The sequence below is a fragment of the Gasterosteus aculeatus genome, chromosome X, assembly GCF_964276395.1.
Source record: "Gasterosteus aculeatus chromosome X, fGasAcu3.hap1.1, whole genome shotgun sequence".
In the NCBI taxonomy this organism is placed as follows: domain Eukaryota; kingdom Metazoa; phylum Chordata; class Actinopteri; order Perciformes; family Gasterosteidae; genus Gasterosteus; species Gasterosteus aculeatus.
In genome coordinates this window covers 6,862,914-6,884,536 of record NC_135698.1, presented here as the reverse complement: position 1 = coordinate 6,884,536, position 21,623 = coordinate 6,862,914, and the positions used below count along the sequence as shown (strand labels likewise).

General features: G+C 41.1%; 1 protein-coding gene and 1 long non-coding RNA gene across 4 annotated transcripts; one reads left to right on the top strand and one right to left on the bottom strand.

The window, feature by feature from the left end:
- Positions 1-201: 201 nt before the first annotated feature.
- On the bottom strand, positions 202-12,867 carry LOC120808654 (monocarboxylate transporter 2). Of its 3 annotated transcripts, XM_078081983.1 has the most exons (8): positions 12,710-12,867; positions 10,878-10,990; positions 5,810-5,861; positions 4,759-4,985; positions 4,337-4,480; positions 3,577-4,244; positions 3,009-3,249; positions 202-1,373 (listed from the first exon to the last, which is right to left on the bottom strand). In XM_078081983.1, the coding sequence occupies exons 4-8, from the start codon at positions 4,979-4,981 to the stop codon at positions 1,225-1,227; spliced, it is 1,425 nt and encodes a 474-aa protein (XP_077938109.1). In that variant the 5' UTR covers positions 4,982-4,985; positions 5,810-5,861; positions 10,878-10,990; positions 12,710-12,867; the 3' UTR covers positions 202-1,224. The 3 variants fall into 3 exon arrangements, with proteins under 3 accessions (XP_077938109.1, XP_040017615.2, XP_077938111.1); XM_040161681.2 differs by lacking the exons at positions 10,878-10,990; positions 12,710-12,867 and having other exon boundaries at positions 5,810-6,034; XM_078081985.1 differs by lacking the exons at positions 5,810-5,861; positions 10,878-10,990; positions 12,710-12,867 and having other exon boundaries at positions 4,763-4,871.
- Positions 12,868-14,691: 1,824 nt separating this feature from the next.
- LOC144383648 (uncharacterized) lies at positions 14,692-17,643 on the top strand. Its single transcript, XR_013451064.1, has 4 exons — positions 14,692-14,776; positions 14,861-14,950; positions 15,036-15,092; positions 15,171-17,643. It is a non-coding gene; the product is annotated as an uncharacterized LOC144383648 (long non-coding RNA).
- Positions 17,644-21,623: the final 3,980 nt, after the last annotated feature.

Here is a 21,623-nt window from a genome sequence, read left to right as displayed (position 1 = left end):
GCCTGTTGTTGGTTCGCGGTTATGAAAGCTACTTTTCTTGTTGGTTGCACATACCAAACATTCTGCAGCAGAGGGAGAAAATGGAGAAAAGCCTTTTCTCTCGGGCTTCAGGCTGCATTGGGATTGAACTTGAAAAAACAAACACTGGACTATTCACAGCTTTTTTTTTTCTTTCAATGATGCAATTCAACACGGCCAAAATTGTACAGATCAGTGTATTTTACTTACAGCAGCAAAACGCTGCGTGTTCAGTTAGAGCACTGATTCGTAAAACAATACAGTTGTTACTGATATTTGGTTGTTTGGTGCACATCTGTACATTCCACAAACCTCCCTGTGATGTAATATTTGGACTTATTTGCACTTTTCAGTCCAGCTGTCGAGAGGGTTAAAAATACAATATCAGTAGCTTCACACTGGAGGGAGCCACAGTCTCATTTACTCTGCGATCCAGCATCCACACTTACATGAAACTACTGCATTAACAGACTTTAAGACAGTGTCTGTAACACAGAATATGTCTGTCAAACTGTCAAACTCTTGCAAACTGTCAAACTTTTGATCTTGATGGAAGGGTTAGAAGATAGAAGTTCATGGGACCACAGCTTCTGTCTTTAGTCGTGTCACATCAGTTTAAAAAGTGATGGGGTTCAATGTTCAACGTAAACACTTCACATACTGTACATACATCACCAGGGTAAGTTGCAGTTGCTTTTTAGATACAATATGCCCCTTGACTTTTTAACAACATATAACTTAAAAATGTAAAGCATACAATTACCTGATTTCCACATTTAGTACAACCATTAAACAGATAAAACAATGTAAATGCTCTATTGTCAAACGCATGGCCAGCAACGGGTTTAGCAAATATTCAAACTCTCCCGAAACTACAAGAGCAACATGAGTGCTACACACCAGTGTGCGCTTGTTTTAAGAATGAGAGAGGTGAAAACACATGAACAAAAGCTTTAAGCTGCCCGAGGACTGAGAAGGCATCTGCAGAGCCAATCATATCAGTAACGGTTGAAATAAATCAAGGGGTTTGATCCTCTTGTAAGTCCGCAGGGGGTTTGTAAAAAGACTTCACTTGATTTATCCTTTGTCTGTAATCCAGGTCTCTTCAATTACGCTTCGTCTATTAGCAACCGAAACAGATTTTCAGTCATTCATCTCACGTCCGGCTCTTCGGTTTTAGCTCTTTGGCTTTGGTGTCATCTTCTGTTAATGCATATCAGTGTGTTTGGAAGTCGACCCTTGACCCCTACGGTTCAGATGAAGGAGGAGGAGCAGGAACATGGCAGAGACGTTGAGAGAGACTCCAGCCATTAAGAAACCCGTTCCGTAGTCATGCATCTTGTCTATGAAGAATCCTAAAGTGGAAAATGCATTTGAGTGATTTACACCTTTAACAGAGTCACATTTTAATCATCCCATTTAAATCTTGACGCAGATGCAGCAAAGCACGCCATCACTACCAACTATCATTTTGTCTTCTTGTAATCTCAGATATTTCTAAATGAGGCATAAGACTGAGGCAGAGATAAGGAGGAGAGGATTGCACGATATATATATATATATATATGTTATATGCTGTATGTTATCCTCAGGCAGTAATGCCAGCACTTTCTTCACATGAAGCAAAGCTAATTGGAAGGCTTTGATGAATCCTCAACATCCATCAACTGCCTGGTCTTCAAAGTATAGCCCAAGTAATGAACAGTACAGTAAATAAGTAAAGAAATAGCCTGCGTTGAGTTTTAAATAGACGCCATATTCCCCTTAATTAGCTTTTTACTTGAGGTCAGCTCCAGCTATTAGCATTAACTTCAAATTTATATTCACGTGTGGTAGAAGGCTTTCAGGAGCCTTTGAGGTGGAAGGGAAATGGAGAAAGGACAGAGCGTGGCAATGAGAGGTGTTTCCCCTACGCAACTGATTTGATTCACGATAAAGAAGAGTTTGGAAAAATGGTGGGATACAAAGAATTATGGACACCTAAGTGCACAGATAAGGGGATGAGAGAGTCGCCAGCCTTGAGTAATGTTTCTTACAAATCATATCTAATAAAAAAAACAGAAATATACATTAAAACTCCACAAAATGAATTCTTTTGAGGGAAGAACACTGTGATTGAGCCAAAACAACAGAAATATGCCCTTGTTATTGAATTTGTCTGCTGGTACTTTTATATATTGTCCCATAACTTGAAGCTGCAGTATTTTGATTTTGTATTAGTATAATGAGCAAATATTCTCCTCAGATCCCATGAGTGATTCAACATCTGTCAGCTTATTGTATTGGTTTTATAAACTGCAACTACACTGTTTAATAATCACTTTCACCACTCTCATTATTTCTTTCTGCCACGTCAGCATACTATTTGGCCAAAGTCATCACTTTGGTCACCGGTTTGCTCATCTCTACTCCCTTTGCTATTTCCCTTTCACAGTTGTTGTTGTTCTTGTGTTCTGGAGGACACCGTGTACAAATCTGGAAAACTGTCACAATCAACAGAACGGAAAATTATTTGAGGGAAAGAAAAAAATCTTCGACAAGCGATCAGCCATGAAATTAACACAACCAGAAAGTATCATAATGGTATAATTTCTTGCACAGTTGCTCCCTGAATAAAGCCCCAGGTCCTTTGGGAATTTCTGACTAATTGAAGGGTTCTGCTGCATGCAGATATATAAGAATCTTATTTTTGTCGAATAGGCTCAACGGGCTGTGGTTACAATGCAGAATGGTCTGTAAGCACATCTATTCTGTCAGATTCAAGGTGCTGGAAGAATAGGCTGAGGGACGCCATCATGTTGTATAAATGATTTGAGCTTCTTCCTACAGCCAACAGCAATGTTAACATGCACTCAATGAATCTACTCTGTGCAGCTTCTTGTTTATTTCTAGCCAGTTAGCATGTTGCAAGAGATCACAAGGGAAAGCTGATACGCGGAGTACGCACTCCACGTACTTGCAATTAACTATCAAAGCATCCTCCAACTTACCAGCAATGGGAGGTCCAAGCAGGCCTCCGCTACTGCGTATGAGCATGAAGAAACCAAGCGCACTTCCAAAGCGGTTGACTCCCACAATCTCAGCCAGCACGGTGATGTGGACTGCAACCGTGGCACCGTAAACCAGGCCGTAAACTGCGCTGAAAACCGCCAGCTCTGAGAACGAGGAGGCCACCGGGCAGATGAGTAACACCGTCCCCAGCAGGATCACTGTGGCCGTCAGCTGCCGCGCCTGGTACACGTACAGGAGAGAGAAGTGTGCATCAGCTGTAGCACGTACGGTGGCATCCAAACATTTTGGGAAATGGTCTTATTCCCTTTATTACCAAAAATAAGAGGAGAAAAAGTGAAAAATCACTCTAATGATGTTTAGCTAAATGTGGTGTTACAACCAGTAACTGGTTGGCTTGGCTTAGCAGAAGGATTTGACTGGGGAAACTGCTCGCCTGGCTCTATCCAAGGGCAAAAAAAATACCATACCTTTCATGTGAGCTGGATTATTGATTAGTTACTTCTTAAATACTTGTTAAGTGAATCATCATCACAAAACCAAACGTACCGTCTCCACCAGTCTAAGGTTTGCCACCCAGCCAAAGAACAACCTTCCAAATAGGTCCAACGCTGCAGAGATGGACATGAGCACGGCTGCCTGGTACTCCTCAATGCCCTTACTGCGAGCGTATGGGATCAGAAACAGAGCTGGGGCGAAGAAACCCAACGCGGCAAAAAAACCAAACATTGAGTAAACCATGAATTGGGCATTGGAGATGAGAGTATAATCGACGTATTTAAGGATCTTTATCCTTAGATCAGACTTCCTGGTCCTGTTGTCTGTCTTGATTGAATTAGGTATCTCTTCAGCGTCCTCAAAAACGTGATCCGACCCTTTGGATGAGCTTGTTTTGATTTGTGCCGAGTTGTCTTTTGGTAGCAATTCCAGTGTCAAGCCTTCCTCCGCTGTGTTGACCTCACGAGTTACGTCTCTGGGGGCTTTTAGTGGCCTCAACAGCATCCCGCACACGCAGAGGTTAAACTGCAGACCCCCCAGGATTAACAAAGCCCCCCTCCAGGAGTAGCTGTCAATCAACAGCTGGAACAGTGGCGTGAGGACAAAGGTAAGGATGCACTCTCCAGCGCTGGCCAAGGCGTTTGCCATCGGACGCCTCTTCTCAAAGTATAAGCCCAGCATGGTCACAGTGGGGGTCCATGTCATTGCATAGCCAAAACCTGCAGCAAGGGAGATCAGTGAAAATCATGTTTGGTCTGCCTGGTTCCGTGTTTGTGTGTGTGTTTGTGTGTGTTTGCTCCAAACCCCGCACCATTCAGGAACCCCACCGTTAGGTAGAGTTCAATCAGGCTACGAGCAAAAGCCCCACACACGACTGCTACGCTGCATATCAGTCCTCCCATCATCACTACGGAGCGATGGCTATAGCGAGCACTCAGAGCAGACGCTACAGGAGCTGCAGAGGGACACACAGGACATTTATCAATTATGGTATTTAGGACATGTTATGCTTATGCTGTTTTACTAATATTCTCATGGAAAACACCACAGAAGATCTTTTAGTTTGAATCCTATTGTATCTTGCGTACGCTTACATTTGCAGCAGATAATAATTTAATTCAATGACACACTCAAGTTTGTATTTGCTCACAGTCATCTAATGTAAAGTTGACTTTACCGTTGTCTAAAATAAAGACATGAATATGACTGTTATATGTATATTCTGATAATTACCCACAACGTGAATGGTTGCCACGGCAATGGAGGTAATCCAAGATGTTCCTGTTGCCGTGGTATCAAAGTATTGGTGTATCTCAACGTAGAATACACCAAATGCCTTAATGACCCCAAAGGTTAGGCCAAATACTAGGAAGCAGGAGAGCAGAATAAACCAGCCGTGTCCAGCATCAGGGGGGGCCACGGCTGCCCTCGCCTTTGCTGGGGAGTGCATGTTCATATGTCTAGGAAGAAATACATTGAGTTAATTTGTCATGTCTTGGAATCTGGGGTGGAAGTAACACATGACAGGTAATTGTTATTGTGTATTCATAATAAATCATAAACTTTACATGGTAAGAATTTGTTTGTTTCAAGTATTGTTGCTATGAATTTCTGGAATAAAAAAACTGCATCAAAAAGTGTTGATGAGCAACAATACAGCCTTATACAGTGATATTTTATCCCACATGTCTAAAGTAGCATGTGTTTCCAGGTTCACGGTTCAGTCACATTTGGAACTCATCCAAGGAGGACACATCTCACTGCATTAAGCTGCTTGTTTTAGTTACTTAAGAAATACATACATTGTGAAGTATCTCACAATACATCTTTCATTAAGCACATTAATTAAAACCAGCTGTACCAGCAACACCAATCACAGAGGGATGAATTGATCATTTCTTTGCCTCTGTGTCTATTTGTATGCATTTCTGTACTATGTATGTGGACTGTAAGCAAATATCAGAATTTCCTTATGATGGGTGTTTATAAAACACTTCTGATGTAACGGTTTACCTGTATGATTGTCTTCCGTTAAGTACAATAGATCATTGAATAGCTTGACATATTGAACAGCCTGTCAGACAGTTTGCCATTTTTGAGGACCGCAGTCAGTAATAGCAGATTAGAAGTAACATGGGATTTTCAAGCGTTTTAATTAAAGCCCATTGCAAGTGATTGGACACAAAAAGCTGTATCCAAATCTGGAGAACACAATACATATAAACACAATACATATACACTTTTTTCATGGGTTACTGTATATACAATTACATTTCTACCGTACCTGCTATGGTCAAAGTGAAGCCATCATGCTGCAGGACTCTCACGGCTCAGTGCTGTTAAATAACCCAAACGGTTCAAGGGTCAAATATGTACAACATGGCTATGAGCGTAACTAATACAAAAGGCAAGGTGAGTAAAACATTAACGTGCCTTGTTATGTGAAATCCAAGGCTGAAGTTATGCATAGCACATGTGCACTTGAGCTGCTAAGCTGCAAAGACGTTTGTAACCCACGTTCTCCCTCCCTCAGTGCTGAGCCGCTGAAACGAGTGCAGGGCAAAGGTCCACCAACAGAGTAAGAGAGTCAAGACCCACAGAGAAAGCATAGATCTAAAGTATGTAGAAACAATGTGTTGTTTTATTATAGAGAATAATTATACAACACAACATTCAATATCCACATAATACAGGATGCCAAATAGGAATCATTGCAATCGTAACCATACGTTGTAATGCAGAGATTAATCTACAGGCTCAGACAACCGAGTTAATGCTGTGCATGCATGCGGCTACACAGCGGGGCGCCCAGCCAGTCCTTTCACATGTGATAAGCTAATAAGTGATAAGATGTTCACATCCCTCCTGCGGTCTCACACACAGTTCACACGGATCCTCTAAAGATCAGAATATGTCACAAAACTCAACCAACAAAATGCTCTAATAGCAAAATGTTTTGACAACACATGAGACCCAGACATGACTCTGTGATGGTGCTGAAATTACTATTACAGTTAGAGATATTGATATCGAGCGTCAAAGATTTGGCTACAAAACCATAATTTACATGATGTATATACCGTGTATATATATATATTTATCTATGCATGAATCCATTCATTTATATCCCAGACTAATATTTCAGGAAGGAAAGGCTGATAAGCAGTTGTCTAATGTTGAGTATGCATGCTTGGATTTGAGATGGCTTCATTATCTCACAAACAGCTCAGACAGATGCTTCATAAATTACCTTCAACTGCCTGTCGGTGGTCCAGCCTGCCAATAAACTTTTGCAAACTATTAATTGAGCCTATGAACGGTCTCTTTTATGGGCTTTACAGTTCACCAAGGCTTTGGGTGTCTCAGGCAGTTACTGAGGATAAGCATTTTAAAAGTTTTTCTTTGGGCTCCTGACTCAGCAGACAACGGCCAAGGCATTTTTTAAGGCAACACAATATTAAAATGTATGGCGTACTGATCACATTATATCATCTGTACAACACTTAACTTGGTTAATTTGACTCATTGGCGCGCTTTACATATCTAATATTATTGACATTTTGTTGTATTTCTGGAGTTGAGTATTTTAACATCATTGGACCACTAAGTTTGGATGAGGGCTGCGGAAGGTCACTGCTGGCAGCTCTTTTCAGGTAGAGCTTAGACAGACAGAGGGAGCTTAAAACCCGTACGGACACACAGAGAATAACTTTGAAGGGGTCAGAACCGTTAGGTAATATCCTGGCTTTTTCAAAGAATCTTCTGCAATTTGACTTTCCTGGACCCAGCTTGCTTTTGGTGCACTCATCACTGAATTATACTTCCCCCAAAGGGTGTTCTACAAACAATTAAAGATTCATGGGCATGGGTGATAAATTATAAATCTATGGTGGGGATAACTGAGAATGGGAGAGCAGTGGCATAGATGGCGAGGAACACCCTCTGAATAATGAATATGTGTTGTAGAGGCCTGACATGCTGGGCACACAGGGACGGACTCCTGGGAAGTCCTCTTCAGTCGTTTCACTGCATCGGGCTTCGCTGTCTGAATTGTTGCCGCTGCAAAGGCTGGTTTGCCTGCTCTAAATGTCATCAAACAAGTCCTGAAGAAATAACATCTCACAGTCTGTATTCCATTCACATTCTCAGCTCTTTAAGGATGCAAGTGCTGTCCACCGTAACCCTGCGGCCTGTGAAAAAAATGCCACATACTCCAGCTTATTAATTTTGCATCTGGGGTTGATGCAAAACACCCACGTGGGCAGTATTTCCATCAGCCATTGAGTGTTTTTTTAATGATTACTTTACCTCCATAGCATCATTGGGTCAAAAGTTGAATATGGCTGTTGTTCATAACATTGGCCATAGCTGTACTTTTTCTTAATGTTATGTAGCTAATGATAGCATGCCAACACACTAAACTACAATGAATAACAACATAAACATTATACCTAAATTCTAGCATTTTAGCATACAGTAACCAAAGTCAGCATATTACCGAAGCATACTGATGTTAGCATTACAATGAAAACACGCTAATGACTGTATATTCTAAGTTATTGCAAAAAGAAAATCAAAGTAAATGCCTTTCATCCACACAACCCACTGAAGAAAGGCTGACCTCACGCTAACATCAGGAAGTAGGAAGCCAGATTCCAGTTTACAACAAGACAGATCCATGGCTGTAACAGAGCAACAGCAGTGTTACACATGATAGGACTTGTCTGATTGCTGATGAAACACGACTGACACATGCGCCCCAGTAATTGTAGTAAAAGCTAACAAACCAGTCAGTGTGTGAGTGTGTGATTGTCTGGTGAGCCAAGGTCATTTCAAAACACAATGCAGTGGTACTCATCCAAGGAGAGGGCGAGTTGGCATCGACAGTCGGCTCTAATTAGTGGTGGAGCCAAAAGTCTGACAAATCAATGTTTGTTACTACTCGTCGCTGTGTGTTTGTCTGCAATAAAAGGTTCACTGATCCAGCAGCAGCAACACACACACACACAAACACACAAACGCGCCGCAGTTTGACGCTTTTTTGGGCGGATATACAATGATTATATCCACCACCTCATAGCTATTCAGAGACTTGGAGAAATGTATACAAGCAAATACAAGATGGCATACGGATTGTTCTTAGGATTTAAGAGGTTGTGAACTCTCTGCTTGTTTGAGAGAAGTCACTGTGAGCTTATTTTTAGGCTAGTCAGGTTCTGTAAAACTGGCCCATGGCACCATCCCCACTCTGTCTTTTCCGGAAAAATGGCCTAGTCAATAATCATTTAGTGTTCCACCCTGCTTGAAAACCAAAGCATGTACGATTCCCACCCTTCCCCCCGCTCCCTCCCACACAGCAGCACACACGTCACATCTGCAACACTCAGGCTTGCAGATATCCTTTCATCTATCTCCGGATAGATCTCAGCCCCAAAGAATGTTTGCCGGTCGGCTTTGTTTTTAGCTGAGTGTGAATTATTCTGGAGAATGAATAGGGGAGCGGAGCAGAGGCGTGTGGAGGTAGCTTCCTCTGGAGGGCCACCGACGGCCCCGTCAGATATTCTGCAGACGCACGCAAACTCCGCCAATACTCCAATGCAAAATCCAAGGGGAAATACATTTTACCTTTTTAATGTTGATAACCATTAATCCATGGATCAGGCAAGAGCAACATGTGAGTCGCTTACCCCTCTTTTCTTTCCCAAAGCCACATTTTCAAGAATGCGCCTGACCAAATGCATTGATTTACTGTTGGAGTGAGGAGGCATTCAACGACTTAAGGAAAGCTTATATTTCTCCATCACATACCTCAATTTTCTGCTACTCAAACCATATTCGATCTACTTTCTAACATGTCAATGTCACCTTCTGAAGACTTATCTGTTCTTGATGTAGCTTGTAGCAACGACTTCTTTTTACAATACCAGCTCATTTTGTATTGTTTTCTTAAGTTGTATACAAGATAATGCAAAACTTGCGTCTGCTTGGGTGTGTGTCGTTTAACGCCCTGCGTTCAGCCCTCCACCTCGGCCTCAGTACCTCCCAGTGGCACACTCCCAGAAAACCCAGGTGTGTGTGGACTTCACCCAGGTGGCAGCGTTGCTGATGACAGGAGCAAGCAGCCAACTTGCTGATTGCACGTGGGTCATCCAACGGCCATGTGAAGCTATCAGTAGTGTTTCTGCGACTGTCTTTGCTGGTTACACGAATATATGGCTGAATATATATGGCTCACAGAGTCATTCAGCCATATATAACATATATAACAGTCTGACATGGAAACAAAATGAATGCCCTTGAATTTCTTAAATATGTGTGTGTAGCCGTGCTAGCGCTACCACCGACGGGTTCTGTACAGACGCACGGACACAGGATGAGGGTAACCAGTCTTTATTGTCCAAACGGGGAAGGCAGTGAGCAGGAATGAGGTCGCTCTATGTGCATGGTCGGTTTCGTTATGTCCGGCTCCGCTCAGCTCAGCTCTCGTGCTCCGCTCTGCTCTGCTCACGATCCCCCGACCTGGATCCTGCTCACTGCTTATGTAGAAGACAATTAGTGCAGATCATTTACACCTGGTTACTCCTCACCTACCAGCACCGTCCCCTGAACCACTCCCCCGCTCTCCCCCCTGCAGCTGAGCTAACCACGCCCCTCCACCACAGTGTGCATTCCAGCATTTAAAAGGAATGGAACTTAAAAATATAGGTGCGAAGGTCGACACCTCTCTCGGATCTGTTGAGTATGCAGCTGGAGAAGCAGGGTTAACAGCTTAGCAGGAAGACCGGACGCAGGAGAGGGAAACAGCTGCGAGACTATTCTCTAAAACCATCAATTGTCCTTTTTATATTTCTTCAGCAAATAGGATACAACACTGGTACACACTAAAAAGGAAGCTTGAGGCAGCAGGTGGTCATCTTATTTTAGCATAAAGCGCCCCCCAAGAAAGATTTTTAATGGGGAGGATGAAAAAGCATTAAACCTTTGGGGGAGGGGCAGAAGAGGGATCCCTCAGTGACCGGTACCAGTCTGCGGGCCACTTGGTACCGGGGCGCAGAGGAAGGGAAACATTTTTAAAATTTATTAAAATATATTTTTCTGAAAAATATTTTATTTTGAAAAGTGACCAAATTTTCTCGCAGCTACACCGCTGCTCCGTCTCGACACATTTCCTGAGCATCACCCAAGCGCTTTTTTTGTCGTGCGCAGCAACTACAAAAACCCTCCCCGCACCTTGTAGCCCCTATAAAAAACATTTAAAAACGATCACAAACGGTTCAACAAACAGGATATTTGTTTAAAGAACACAGTATGCACAGAGTTCACAGTGTGAATTTGTTAAGGCTCTATCTCACCTGTTGATGTCAAGCTGAGGAAGCTGGATCAGGATGTTGTTTCCAGTGTTTGTAAATGTGTTTACAGGTAGATACAGGAGGGAGGAAGCCTGAGGCTCAATTAGTGGGATCGGCTGTTGGCAAGGCAAGGCAAGGCAAGGCAAGTTTATTTGTATAGCGCTTTTCATACACAAGGCAGACTCAAAGTGCTTCACATCATAACATTTCATACAATAAAGTGAAATAAAATGCAGGAATTAAAAGACAATTAAAAGCAAATAAAATTATAAATTAAAATCTTATTTAAATTGTTTAATTAAAGGCAGAGGTTAAAAGTACAATGTAGGTAAAATTTAGCAGAAGGCGAAGCTGAACATAAAAGTTTTCAGTCTTGTTTTAAACGTGGTCAGAGTTGGGGCAAGTCTTAAATCTTCAGGAAGTTTATTCCAGCTGTTTGTTGCGTAGTAACTAAATGATGCTTTCCCGTGATTTGTATTTACTCTGGGAATCACTAACAGATTGGTGTCAGAAGATCTTGAAGGCTTATGTAGTGGAAACATATCAATGATATACTTTGGCCCTAAACCATGTAGTGATTTATATGTGAGCAGTAGGATTTTGAAATTAATTCTCTGACATACTGGGAGCCAATGTAAGGATTTAAGAATTGGTGTAATGTGCTCAGATTTTTTGGTCTTTGTTAGAACTCTAGCAGCAGCGTTCTGAACAAGCTGGAGCTGCCTGACAGTTTTTTTGGAAGACCTGCAAGGAGACCATTACAATAGTCTAGCCTACTAGATATAAAGGCATGTACAAGTGTTTCTAAGTCTTGAGCTGACATGAGCCCTCTAAGTCGTGCTACATTTTTGAGGTGGTAATAGGCCGATTTTGTTACTGATTTGATGTGGCTCTCCAAGTGTAAATGTTAATCCATAATAACCCCCAGATTTCTGGCTTTATTTGATGTTTTCTGGGACAGAGAGTGAAGGTGTTGGGTTACTTTAAACCTTTCTTTTTTAGCACAAAATACAATGATCTCAGTTTTGTCTTCATTTAGTTGTAGGAAATTTTGACACATCCAGTCTTTGATTTGCTCAATGCACTGGCACAGAAGATCTATGGGGTGATAGTCGTTTGGTGATAGCGATTTGGGTGTCATCCGCGTAGCAATGGTGGCCAATTTTATTTTTTTGCATGATTTGTCCTAGTGGGAGCATGTAGATGTTGAATAAAGTCGGCCCTAAGATCGAACCTTGGGGGACTCCACACGTTACGTCGGTTGTTTCTGATACGAAGTCACCAATGGAAACAAAATAGTTCCTGTCTTGTAGATATGACCTGAACCAGCTTAAGACTGTGCCTGAGAGCCCCACCCAGTTTTCCAACCTGTCCAAAAGTATTGAGTGGTCGACAGTATCAAATGCAGCACTGAGGTCTAATAGCATTAATATTGAAGTTTTGCCAGAGTCTGTGTTAGGACGGATGTTATTTACAACTTTAATAAGGGCCGTCTCGGTGCTATGAAGAGGTCGAAATCCTGACTGGAAGTTGTCGTGGCAGCCAGTTGAAGCCAGGAAGTGATTAAGTTGTTGTAGGACAACTTTCTCAATTATTTTACTTATGAAAGGTAGATTTGAAATTGGTCTGTAGTTGTTGATAATAGAGGCATCTAGGCTCCGCTTTTTTAGGAGAGGTTTAATAACTGCAGTTTTGAAAGCTTTTGGGAAATGGCCTGTCTGAATAGAGTTATTAACTATTTGCAATACGTCTGTTGCTAGGCAGTCAAAAACATTCTTAAAGAAGTTGGTAGGTAGAGCATCAAGACAGCAGGTGGATGGTTTTAAATTTGTTACCGTTTCCACTAGAGTTTGAGAGTCTATGGCATGTTGGAGGATTCCTTAAAGATTCCGGAGCAGCTCTCTCGAGTTTGTTAGCATCCTACATTACTGAAATGTTGACCAAAGATAATGTTGAAAACCGATGATGAAGCTTTTTTTGTTTTATGAAGAGCGGGACATGCTGCAGAAGCGTCACCTCCGTCTGGATGAACCAAATCCAAGCTGCTGGTGTTCCCTCAGTCTGCCTCAATCATCACAGAGCACTGACAGAGCACTCAATAGATTCAATCACAGATTGATTATATAATCAAGTGACTTGAACAATGGCTCCTGGTCTTTGTTCATTCTGTACACATAAGCAGAGAAACGAGCAAAAGGTCACACAGTGGCAGTCCCGAAGGCAATTTGATGACTCTATGCAACTATTATTTTAAACATTGGTATGTCTGAATGTCTTAATAAATACCACTCTATGTGGATATTATAATCACTGTGATGTATCTGCTCAAATGCACTAAAAGACCCTCTAGTGGTGTCATGGACTTCAAGGCTTTGAAGGCACAAACCTCTCTGAATGACTGTAATATTACGATAGCAATTAAATTAGTTACACTAAAACTGGTCGTAGAGGAACCTATTGTATTTTTTATTTGTAAATTATTGTCTTTCAAGGAATTCTTATTATTCTTCTCACAAACTAAGAGCTTTTTTTGGGCTTTATTATTTTCAAAAAGTTGTTGAATTTGGCATGCATACCAAGATTTCTCTTTAAACTTAATTTTGCGGTCTCGTATTGGGGTAACAAAAAATGTCTCTATAGCACCTATAGTACCAAACTATAGGTATAGTCCCCCCCGATGTCCAATCGACTTGAAATTTGGCACACAAGGTCTCTTGGACATGCTCTACAAAAACGTTAATTATGCGCATAACGCTGTGTCCGATTGTCACGACATTTTCTGTAGATCATTTTTGGGTCTATGCCCCCCTGATCCATAGAAATTGTGTTGATAACTTATTGTTTTGAGAAGATATGGGCTAATGAACTTTGCAAGGGGTGTGGTTAATTTGGCAAGACACACAATTTAAGAATGAATTGACCTGCAGGTCCTGGTAAAAACAAATCCCCTGGCCAAGGATTAGGACCTAAAATGCAATCACAGGAGCCAGAATAGGGTTACCATATTCGTTGCCCCAACAAGTCCTGTGGCTCAACATCGGAGGCAGGCAGATCCCAGTGGAACCACCATCGACAGAAGCCTGAGGGACCGCTGTAGGAAGGATGCCCAGACATATAACTGTTATCAGAGTGTGTTTTACGATGGGGGTGTGAGAGTGTGGCAGAGCACCCACCTGCTACAGACAGGTTGAGCAGACACTTTTTGACCAGAAAATACCCAGGGCCCAATAGGTGTATGTAACCACCCCCACACAAAAGCATCTAGTTAGGTATTTGGGGAAGTTTTCAAACAACTTTGTTGCAGTACGTGGTTACAGAGAGTTTAAGACTACCAAGGTCCTATTTTGCCACCCTGAGCGACGATGGAACACCTTGGTGGTGAGTAATGTGTTTTATTGTTGATTCCGTGTTTTAGTAAAACAAGCATTATACTTAAAAGTATATATTCATTAAGGTTTCTCAACAATTTGACAGTCCAGAAGGGGGTTAACCATCTAAAGCATCGATGAGGTCCCGTGATTTTATAATTGTTTCATTTTCTCCATCTGAACGTATTTAAATTGTATTTACATGTTTGCAAATATCTTTTAGAAAGCGACTGCAGCCAGAATCCTAAAGATTGTGGAAGGTTTACTACAAAAAGCGTGAAAACAGACCTGCAGACACCTTCAAGAAATACAAAAACAACTCGAAGCATTGAGTGGCTTACCACAACCCTCAACAAGTAAGCCGTCCCTGGATGGTAAGGACGTGAACAGCATGATATAACATTTTAGACCTTTCACCTACTTATAGAACTTTTGTCAAATATTCTCCAGGGTGTTCTCCAAAAGGACCAAAGTGGGTTAAACCCACAATAAAAACGCCTGCGATAGAGTCCACATCCAAGGATACGTGGGGAGGTATTGAAGTTATTATTGGCCGATATAGCAACATTTTAGGTCTTTATGTACATTATATAACATTCAAAATTGTTTTCTACTCAGGGCTGTGGTATCCATCAGAAGGCCCCGCGGTGTTTAAACCTTCAATAAAAAGGCCTGCGTTAGCTCCCACCCGTCAGGACACCAGGGGAGGTAATAAAGTTGTTAGTGCGTGTGTAATGTATTGTAATAATATCTCTATCCACTTCATATAACTTTAAAAAAAGTTTTTACACAGGTCTATGGTTCCCTCCCAAAACACAAGCAAAAGGTTAAACACAAAAAAGGTTTAAAGGTATGTATCAATCGAGACATATTTTTGGGTTTGAGCTTATGTGCATATATTTATACACTTTCTTTTATTATTTTGCAGACAGCCTTTGGCGGCGTGGACTACACCGAATGAAGAGCCGGAACTTTTTACCCCAAGATACGACAACCTAATAAGCGATGAGGAATTAATACGCCGTGTTGAGGCCCTCAAATTGGACCTGGAGCCTCATTTCTAAACGTTGCGTACGCAATGCAAAAAAAAAAAGTTTTCTCCCATCCTGCGACTCGATATTGTCACTCCCCCTGTGACATCACTTAAGAGCCTAGTTTTCTGGGTTGGAGTGTGTTTAGCAATTGCCTGGAGACACGTGTGGACAACAAAAACTGTGGTTTAAATGAATTCCTGAGTGAGAATTTCAACCAATATCTATTCACAGATAGTTTCCAGACTGTATTTCAATGAGCATTACTCAAACGATGGTATGAACTTTGTTCAGATGACAAAAACAATTGATCGCGTCAGCTTATCTAATCAACAGTTACTCGATTCAAATCAAACTCAGCGGCTTAATGGATAAACCTTCATAGACACCCTCGTAAAACAAACCCTTTTTTATTGTTTATAAACTGAAAACTTGTGTGCTTGTCCGTTTGCTGGAAATGAATGAGACTATATTGTAAATATTTTCACACACAGCCTTGTATATAGTTTGGAGAAAGGAAACTGCTTAAATATAATGTACCATTAAGTTTTAACTTCACACCAACTGCTTATGTTAGCTTGGATCTATTTGTAACTCAATTCCAAAAGAAACTATCAGTAATTGTTTGAGAGTTCCACAGTTATACACAATGCATGGTGAGATATCCTTCAGTAGTTCTTCACTGTTAATAAAAGAACACCATAGAGAACAGCACAAATTGGGAATCAGGATCAGGAATCAGGAAACATATATTGCCAAAATATGTCAAACATACAAGGAATTTGTCTTGGCGGAACATATAAGGAATTTGTCTTGCCGGTTGGTGCGGGACAGTAGACAGTGTATCAATAGACAACAAGACAGCAGTGCACAAGTAATAAAATAAAGTAAAATGAAATGCTAATGCAATGGGTTAGTAGAATAAGGCTATGGGTTGGTATAAAACAAGGGAATAAAGTTAAAAATTTTAAATATTAAAAAAGTTTAAAAAAATATTAAGCATAAAGTGCACTAGCGAACAAGTAACAAAGTGACGAGTGACGACAAAGTGATAAATTACAGTTAAAGTGACATGTGCAGTGTGAAGGGGAGTGACCGGTGGAATGTTATAGTCAGACAGTGGGGGACCGGGCTCTGTTGATGAGCCCGACTGCCGACGGGAAGAAACTGTTCGTGTGGCGGGAGGTCTTAGTCCTGATGGACCTCAGCCTCCTGCCAGATGGAAGGGGCACAAACAGTTTTTGTCTGGGGTGAGTGGGGTCGGCCACGATCTTTTTAGCTCACTTCAGAGACCTGGAAGCGAACAAGTCCTGCAGGGACGGCAGATTGCAGCCGATCACCCTCTCTGCAGAGCGGATGACACGCTGCATCCTGCCCTTGTCCTTGGCTGTGGCTGCAGCGTACCAGATGGTGATGGAGGAGCAGAGGATGGACTCGATGATGGCCGTGTAGAAGTGGATCATCATCGTCTTTGGCAGGTTGAATTTCTTCAGCTGCCTCAGGAAGAACAACCTCTGCTGAGCCTTCTTTGTGATGGTGCTGATGTTCAGCTCCCACTAGCCTTTGTTGAATGAAATATTCCCATTTCAATCCAGGCGTAGATCTCATAACTCTTTATTTGTAAGAGATCTCGTTCAAGAAAGTACATTATACGCTTTCAATGTTGTCATTTACTTTCAAAACTAAGACATATGCACACTGTAAAACAGCACAGTCCTATTTAGTTATGTTAGTTACGTACTTCTCTTTAACTCAAAGAGTTCCGACACATTTCTAACTCAAATGTTCAAATTCTTGAAAGTTAAACTTACAGTAATTCATTCATTGAAGGTCAATACAGTTCATTTCAAGATGGCGATTACTTTAAAGAAAACAAACTTCTCACTGAAGAATTAGGCATGGCTCTTGGCTTGTACATTGACGATTTATAAGACATAGATCAACAATATCCTCAATTTATTTAGCTGCATTGTGCAAAACTGTACACATAAAGCAATATGGTTACAGCAATGTTGTTTTCTGCAAGAATCTGTCTCCATAAAGTTTCTATATTAATGTGTATAACGTAGAAGTATATAGTAACAAAAACATACTATGGAAGGTGTGAGGAGTGTTTGGATTAAAAATAAATAGAATAAGTCCAAAAATAAGAATAACTAGTTCAAATTAAATTTTGCTCTTTGGATCAAAACTTTTTACTAGAAGAAACGGGTTACGGCAGATACACAGCTAAATTCTTAGAGTTCATTTTCCGGTGTTAGGCAAAAGTGTTGAAGTGCAGAGATTTATTTTTGACACTTATTCAGAGTTAAATTGTTAACACTTTGTTGAGTGTTGATTTAACACTGACACGATTGGGACAATATAAACACCAGCTTAGAGTTAAAATTTAATCTCACAGAGTCAATTTAACTCTCAAGGTATCTGCCGTAACCCGTTTATCCTTTCAGAACACAAATCCCCCAGTAAGCATAAAGCTTTAGAGACCACCAGCTCACACAGACATGACAAATTCCATAATTTATCAAAACAATTTTTAAAGTTGAAAATGGTATTCCTTTAACTTTGCCACGGATGAACATCTGGAGGTAAATAGCTGTGTGTTTGAAAAAGAAAAACACATGAGCGATCCACAAGACAGTTTTTATGTGTTGGTGGAAAGTGAAAAAACGTACAAGGCAAAGAGGAAGTTGCTCAGAACACAAGTTTGGTTCAGATCCTCCAAAATCATCTTTGTCTTAATAATATTGTGGCAACAGTGAAAACACCTCATTTGGATCTTGTATAGTTTTCGCGATCCCGTCCCACGTTGCAGATCAACTCCTAAAGAGACACCGCATGCTCCTGTTGCTCTGCTTGTTAGGTCTGGCTCTGGATGCCGTGTGTCCTCCTGACGACCCTCCATTTCAACTACAGCGGGGCCAGTGTCCCACGTCCTGGTACAGCTTCAACGGCCGCATCTACGAGTACTTTGACACAACCTGGCAACTGGGCCGATGCAGAGATCCATTGTGTGTCAAATGGAGCCAATCTGGTGTCAATCCAAAGTCTAGAAAACCTGATGAAGACCTTCGACCCTGCTGAGGGACGCACCCGGTTTGGACTGAGTGACAGTCACAGAGAAGGATGTGGTCTGATGGATCGTAAAGTCGACTTTAGCTTTTGGGGCTAAGGCGTTCCCGACAACAACCATGGGAGGGAGCACCATTTCCACACCAACTAAATGTAGTGAACGGGACCCACCTCCGCTTAGTAGGGGTAAATAACTCTTCCCTGAAAGGCTGGATATAAAAGGATCTGAGTCCCTAACTCCCAGACCTACTACTCTCAAGCCTAACCCGCCCGAAGTGTAATGAATAGAATAGTCTGGGCCTTAGGATTTCTTCATGTCAAGGTGATGACCTAAGTGAAAGAATACCGCAAGTGTCCGTGTGTGCAACTTACTCTGTATTTCCTTCCTCTGTATTTCCATAAACTACCACAAACTGGCAGAGGGTGAGACGCCCCTACTTCAGAGAAGATGAAGAACTTCACGGCATAAGCACATCATTTAGAAGATGAATGCTGAAGAAGAAGATGCTGAATGCATTCTAAAAATATACAAATACAAAGAGAAGTATGTTGGTTACTCAAAATCACCCTTCACAGTTGAAACTCAAACATGTGACCACAAGTGTTGGCCAACATACTAAACCTGAGCACTCAAATATTACTTAACGTTATCTAAGGAAATGGATTTAAACACTGTTCATCCACAGTTTCTGAATATTGAAAAATGCACTATTGGGATAACACAGATTCATTACAGTGTAACTTGACAGAAAATTAACAGAAGTGAATGTAAAATAAATTTCAGTGACCAGTGTTTTCACACTCAATGGTGTTTTAAACAGAAAATGGTTTCAGTCCAAACAATAAGAATACTTGGTCCCAAATGGAAATGTCAGTACGACTTAGTCCAGAGCAAAATACTCGAATCTCGCTCACTTAGTCCACAGGAAAAAAAGGCAAAGTATCAAATCAAATAGGCCAGTCGACAAATGCCTTGGTCCTAGCATGTCACCAAGTGAAAAATCAACTAACAAAAGTTTCAGTCTTCTTCCTTCCTTTCTTCCTCTGGCCGGTGCACTGCGCCCCTCTATCGTCTTATCGGCTACACACTCCAAAGGCAAAGAAAAAAGGGCAACCACATTTATTGCCATAATATGTCAGACATACAAGGAATTTGACTTGGCGGTTGATGCGTAACAGCAGACAGTACGACAATGCACGACAAGACAACAGAGGAAATAAATAAAACAAGTGTTGCTATGGGTTAGTAGTATAAGGCTATGGGTTAGTTTAAAATAAAGGAATAAAAGTTCAAATTAAAAAATAAAGTAGTCTCTGACTGCTTCCTGTTCTTCCGGCTTCACCTGTATTCCAACCGGCTGATTGGCTGCCGACTACACGTATAGGAAATAGTATTAACGATAAAGAGGAAAACAATATATGTATATCTCGTATCTGCTACATAAATCGAACGACCACATCTGTCCTGATAAATCCCCTTTTGTTTGTGCATCTCATCTAAGCTGTGCTTAAGAACTGAGATAGTCAACATGTCTGGTTGAACCTGGTCACTGTTCACTTGTTGTTCTGTTGACATGCATTTTGACACAAATGGTCACGAAATCTTTACTTCATATTAACACAATTGTCATTTTAAGTGATTAAAAACTAGAACTCTGACATGAAAACAAGGAAATAACTAATCAATTGACAGAACTCTGGAATATCAAAATAAATAGCCCTAAACTATCAGACGGAAGCAGAAGAAAGATTACACTATACAATACAAGCCAATCCACTTTGGCTGTGTGTGCCAAAAAGAAATGGCAGGGAGATTTGTATTACAATGTGCCCTTTGGACTTAATCATAATAAAGTGAATGTAATTAAACTAAACTTAAAAATAGCAAGCTGCAACAACTCTTCTTGCATAGAGCAGCCCGCTGGTACATGGAGAATTACTGCTGTGGTTGCAACAACTCTGGGGCGGGGTTTAAATACCGGAGAGGTGATGAGCTAACGGGACGCTCATGAGAACGGAGATCTGGATGGTCAGCAGGTCAAAAACCCCACACACAAACACAGAGAGACAGGCAGGAGAGGGAGAGACAGAGAAACACAAGAAAACCAGGCTGAGGAACTCCCCAACATCAGGATTATGCCAGACAAGTTCTCGGTCTGATCAAAGGTCTCAGAATCAAGTGATTGGATAAGTCCATGTGCTTTATGCATGAATATTTGTATGTTACAGGCAATTAACCTTCTTTTGTAAGCTTCAATTTGACTAGATATCAATGATAGAATGTGCTTTGTCAACACCTTCTCTTCTACACGTCTGCACCTGATCACACACCAAGGAAAGAAAGACAAGTCACAAAACTTAAACTTAATCCTCCAAATCATCTTTGACTTCTGTCTTGTGATGAATCAATGAGGGTGTTTAAGATGCTATTGTGTTTGGTCTGTACAGGTACAAGTACAGGAAAGGATCATGCGTTCATGGTCATTTCACTACGTAATCTGATGAGGGTATTTTATGGTGTTCTGAGTAGATTGAGGACATTACATTACATGTCATTTAGCTGACGCTTTTATCCAAAGCGATTTTCAATAAGTGCATTCAACCATAGGGGTACAAACTCAGAAGAGCAAGAAAAAAGAAAGTGCAATTTCATGCACATTTGATAGTTTCCTTTTAAATATAATCTGAAATTTACCAGATGTAGCCTTGTGAAAAGGTTTGAAGGAAGTTGGCTCATGTATGGTACTTTGAGAGGCTTTCATTTTGGAATAGTACATCAGAATGTCCTGGTTATCACTGAGTGACACCTTGGGGATGTGTACTCTCTGCCTGAAGTGGAATTACCGTGTAACTATTTGTTACACGGTAATTCTACTTGTTTCCTTTTAAATCTAATCTGAAATTGGACAGAAGTAGCCTTGTGTGTCACTGGGGGACACCTTGGGGACGTGTACTATCAATCTGAAATGAAATCATCATGTAACTTCTGATTTTCTTTTTTCAAAGAAAAAATGATTACAAGTACATGTTATTATATTGGGCATGAATATGGTAAGTTGAAAATTCAGTCAACTGCCTATTATCCAGTTACGATTACACATAAAACACTGACTTCTCAGCACAAAACATAAAACATACTCACACGACAACTAAAATACCGACCTTCCATTCGCCCAGAAAGACAACAAAGCGTCTTTGACGTCCCGCCGCTGATCCATCGCAATCTCTGGTGTGACCTTGCTGACAGACGAAACAAGCCAATAAACCAATTAGCCACT